The sequence below is a fragment of the Buceros rhinoceros genome, unplaced genomic scaffold (genome assembly GCF_000710305.1).
Source record: "Buceros rhinoceros silvestris isolate BGI_N320 unplaced genomic scaffold, ASM71030v1 scaffold11273, whole genome shotgun sequence".
NCBI classification, from domain to species: Eukaryota; Metazoa; Chordata; class Aves; order Bucerotiformes; family Bucerotidae; genus Buceros; species Buceros rhinoceros.
In genome coordinates this window covers 8,149-13,000 of record NW_010404237.1, presented here as the reverse complement: position 1 = coordinate 13,000, position 4,852 = coordinate 8,149, and the positions used below count along the sequence as shown (strand labels likewise).

Below are 4,852 nucleotides of genomic sequence, written 5' to 3'. Positions count from 1 at the left end.
GGGCAGCCTCTTCACCAAGAGGGAAGGGGGACAAGCATTGCACTGACCCCATGCTGAAATCACACTGCACCACCTCCCTTCTTCCTCTCCTCACCTCTGCCACAAAGGAAAGCCTTGGAGTCAGCAGAAAAGCCCATGCAACCAGGGCTAGATCTCACCTTGTCATGTGAGCGAGACCCCAAGGCCGTGGAGCCGGGGACAGGTCCCTTGCATAGCACGAAGGAGCTAGGGTCACCCAGGGCAAGGAGGGAGTCATCTGGGGAAAGTCACCGAAGCACTGGCCAAAGGAGATTTGCACAGTAAAGACGTGGCAGCAAGATTTCTCCCTGCCCCACCCCCAGCAGAGCAGCTTTCACGGGGAGACGGAGCTTTCGCAACAGAGGGTCAATGAGCTCCAGGCACCCTCTGCTCCCCAGCAGCTTGGCTCAGCTCCACTCAGTCATTTCTCATGTTCTTCAGTTCTCACTTCTCCTTTCCCTTCTGTTAATTCAACCCCCAAACCGAGGAACCGCCCAGCAGCTGCACCCCCAGCCAGCTCATTTCCCCAGCTCCCATCTCACTGCTCGGGCGTCTGGTGAGGGTCCTGCGCTGATTCAGCCATGGGCTGCATGCTATGGGGGTTCTTGCTTGCCTGCATGTGGGTGTCTCGGGTGAGAGGGGCTGAGCAGTCCCAGGAGCTGTCCTCCTCTGCGGGGTTTCTGGAGTGCAAGAAGACCCTGAAACTCCCAAGTCTGGAAGTCCTGCCGGGGGGAGGCTGGGATAACCTCAGGAATTTGGATATGGGCAGAGTCATCAACCTGGGCTACTCACTGTGCAAGACCACAGAAGATGGATCTTACATCATCCCAGATGAGATATTCACTATCCCTCGCAAGCAGAGCAATCTGGACATCAACTCTGAAATCATCGAGTCCTGGAAAGATTACCAAAGCATCACCTCCGCTTCCATCAACCTGGAGCTGTCCCTCTTCTCTTCCATCAGTGGCAAGTTCTCCTACGACTTCCACCGGATCAAGACCCACCAAGTGAAAGACCATGCTGTCACCACCCGAGTGCAAGTCAGGAACCTGGTTTACACTGCCAAGATCAACCCAGGGGCAGTCCTGGACAAGGGCTTCAAGAAGCAGCTGCTGACCATTGCCAGCCACCTGGAGAACAACCAGACACGGATGGCTGATTTTCTGGCTGAGGTGCTGGTGCTTAACTATGGCACCCACATCATCACCTCTGTGGATGCTGGAGCCAGCTTGGTGCAGGAGGATCAGATCAAGGCAACCTTCCTGAAGGACAGCTGGGCCACACGGAGTGCTATCACCGCCTCAGCTGGCATGGCCTTCCACAGCATCATCAGCATGAAAAGTGAGGAGTCTCTGAACACCAGCTCTGGCTTCACCAAGCAGTATCTGGAGAATCGCACCAACTCCAGGGTAGAGAGCATTGGCGGGATCCCCTTTTACCCAGGTATCACACTCAAGACCTGGCAGGAGGGGATCAGAAACCAGCTGGTGGCTCTCGACCGCTCAGGACTGCCCCTGTACTTCTTCATCAACCCCAGCACCCTGCCAGAGCTGCCCACCCCCACAGTGAAGAAGCTGGCCAGGCGAGTGGAGATGGCTATCCGCCGCTACTACACCTTCAACACCTACCCGGGCTGCACCGACGCCACCTCACCCAACTTCAATTTCCATGCCAATGCCGACGACGGCTCCTGTGACGGTGCCATGACCAACTTCACCTTCGGGGGAGTCTTCCAGGAGTGTATCGGGCTGGCTGGCCCTGACACCAGCACGCTGTGTCAGGGGCTGGAGCAGAGGAACCCCCTCACTGGAGCTTTCTCCTGCCCCACCTCTTACACTCCAGTGCTGTTGGGCATACAGGAGCGAGAGGAAGGCCACAGCCATCTGGAGTGCCACAGAAAGTGCACCCTGGGCATCTTCTGCCACCAGAAGTGTCAGGACATCTTCTGGCTCTCCCGGGTGCAATTCAGCGCCTACTGGTGTGCCATGAGTGGGCCGCTGTCCCCAGGCTCAGGATACCTCTTTGGGGGGCTGTTCAGCACCCACAGCGCCAACTCCATCACTGGTGCCCAGTCCTGCCCCTCGGGGTACTTCCCACTGAAGCTCTTCGACGAGCTCAGGGTGTGCGTGAGCCAGGATTACGAGGTGGGTGGCCAGTATGCGGTGCCCTTTGGGGGCTTCTTCAGCTGCCAGGCAGGGAACCCCTTCGTGGGGCAGCACCAGGGCACTGCTGAGGACCCCCATGCCAAGAGCTGCCCCCCAGGCTTCAGCCAACACTTGGCACTCATCAGCGATAGCTGCCAGGTGGAGTACTGCGTCCAGGCTGGCATCTTCACAGGGGGCTTGCTGCCACCTGCCCGCCTGCCACCCTTCACCCGGCCCCCTACCAACCTGCCAGCCATCAACACTGTGCTGGTGAGCAGCAGGGATGGGGACAACGCCTGGGTCAGGGTTGGGCAGAGCCACACGTGGCAGCTGGCCCAGCCAGAGGAGATCCAGCACACGGCAGAGATGGTAAGGGGCCAGGGGCTGACGGGGGGTGAGGTGGCTGGTGTCACTGCAGGAGTCCTGGCAGGGGTGGCCACCATCCTGGCAACTGCCTGCTACAGCCGCCGGAGGTACAAGGCGAGGGGTTACCGTGCGATGGGTGAAGGGGACAGCCTGGCTGCCGCGAGCCCCCAGGACAGCACTGTGCTGAGTGTGGGGGAAGGGTATCAGCAAGAGCCAGAGAGACTGATGGCATGAGTGCGCATCTCCCCACCCAGCTGCCAGGTGATGTCTTGTGCTCCAAACTCAGGCAAAACTCCCTGCCCACCCTCCTTTCCAGGGGCAAAACCATGCAGTGCCACCAGCCCCCTGCCCTTCACCCTTCCATGGGGGTAACGCGTGCCCTCATCCTCCACCAGATCCCTAAGCTCCAGCTTTGAGCACCTGAGAGGTTCCAATGCCCTTCAGACATCTCTCCCTGGCTGACCTTGGATGCCAGTTGTCAGGACCCAGCACAATATCCCTCCGCCAGCCCCTGCACCTCCACGGCTGCATCTCACCCCTCCAACCAGTCCCAGGACTCTGTCCCCTCTGAGACAAGTGACTTCCTATGCACTCACTGTGTCCCAGTGCCCCAGCTGTCCTCCCATCCCAAAAACCAAAAAAGGGGACCCAAGGCCCTTCCACAAGCTGCTGGGGACACTGGGGCGTCCAAGGAGGAAGAAACCCCAGGCACAGACATCTTCTCCCCACTTGGTCCCAAAAAGCCAGGGGAAGCTGTGCAAGCTCCCCTACCCTTCCTCAACACAGAGGAACACCAGGACTCAAGCGTGACCGCAGTAGAGACTCGCTGCTTGTGAAAACACTGCGTCAGGATGCGTGCTGGGGCCTGACTCCCGGAAACAGACCCCAGCCCCCTAAGCCCAGACAAACCTCCCCACCCCCAGCTACTTCAGGCTCCCAGGGCCAGCACAGACAGCATTAGTAATGCTTTGCCTTGCGGGAAAGGAGGGAGCAGAGGGGCCCCACGGAGACGTGCTGGGTTAACCACCGATGACTGCCCGCTGCGACGGGAGGGCAGCCCCTGTCTCCATGTATATCTATCGGGATAGATATACACACGCATGCAGAGAGGCACGGATCAGTTTTATTTCAGCCATCAACTAATTGTGAAGGCAACAAGGCATTAAAAAAGAAAAAAAAAGTCACGTTGCGTAAAGACTGTGTCACGTTAAGCGCGCTCAGGCTGCGCCCAGGGAGAGTGGGGGAACACCCTTCCTCCCCCAGATCACGGAGGGTTTTGCATAGCTCCAGACAGGGTTTCTCTGCAGTGGGGGAAGCCCAGGGCTTGCACGGAGGACTAATCACACTGTTTCAGCTACCCTGGCTGCAGAACCACCCCAAAAAAGGGGTTTTCCTGGGCAAAGAGGTTTTCTCCCTTGAGGCAGAAAATAACATCTCATGCTCAGGACAGCTGGGGACAGACTGCAAAGAGGCATCAGGGGGACAAGAGGTGCCTGGCTCTGCCCATGGCTTCCCCTTGCTTGCCTGGCCACACAGACGACGGACAGAAGACAACAGAGAGGCCAGGCCATTCAGAGACAGTGATAGTCCCCTGCCATCCTCTTTATTGACAGCCACCCCTCCCCACAGGGTGGCCGGCTGGGGGCCACACACCCCCAGGCTGGGGAGAGGAAAAACAGCAACGACAGAAGAACGATGCACAGCAAGACGAGTCCCCCTCCCGCACTACTGCCTGCTGGGAGGTGACCCCCGAGGAAAACCGGGAGAGGAACACAACACAAAGGTCTAGGAGGCCCCAACCCTACCCTCCAGGGGAGCAACGGTGCAGGTTTGGGAACAGCCTAGGCAGTGGTGGGTGCTGCCACCCACTTCACGCTCCAACCCTGGGCAGTCTCCTGGAACAGGGGCATGAGTACAACCAGCCCCCTCCAATGGGAAGAGTGCCCCCAGGCCAGCCCCCAAAGCGTGGGCAGCTCCGAGAGCCCCTATCAAGTCCCCTGGGGCCTGGCAGCAGCCCCAAGACATCATGCAACATCCACCCCCGCCCCACGACTCACACTCCCTTTCCCACGCCAACCCCCCTGACTCCAGTCCAAAACCACCCTGCCAACATACTGCCAGCCAGCCTCCCCCACCCCCACCCCACCCTCCAAGGCCTCCCCAGGGACCCCTGGGAACAGTGCTGGCACCCAGCAGAAAGGGTAATGGTTCCCACCCACACTTGCACCTGGCCCCATGGGGACCCACTGGTGACAGCCCCACTGTGGGGCACTGACCCCCTTGGGGTTGGGGGGGACACGCATTAGGGGAGCAATGCTACCCGT

At 59.4% G+C, this 4,852-nt stretch overlaps 1 protein-coding gene across 1 annotated transcript; it reads left to right on the top strand.

Annotated features, from left to right (window-relative positions):
* Positions 1-599: 599 nt before the first annotated feature.
* Positions 600-2,762, top strand: MPEG1 (macrophage expressed 1). The gene has a single exon (XM_010133326.1). It carries the CDS (start codon positions 600-602, stop codon positions 2,760-2,762), a length of 2,163 nt encoding a protein of 720 aa, XP_010131628.1.
* Positions 2,763-4,852: the final 2,090 nt, after the last annotated feature.

Bases quoted from the DNA above. Each gene is read 5' to 3' on its own strand.
- MPEG1 (XM_010133326.1), top strand. From the start codon at position 600: ATGGGCTGCATGCTATGGGGGTTCTTGCTTGCCTGCATGTGGGTGTCT.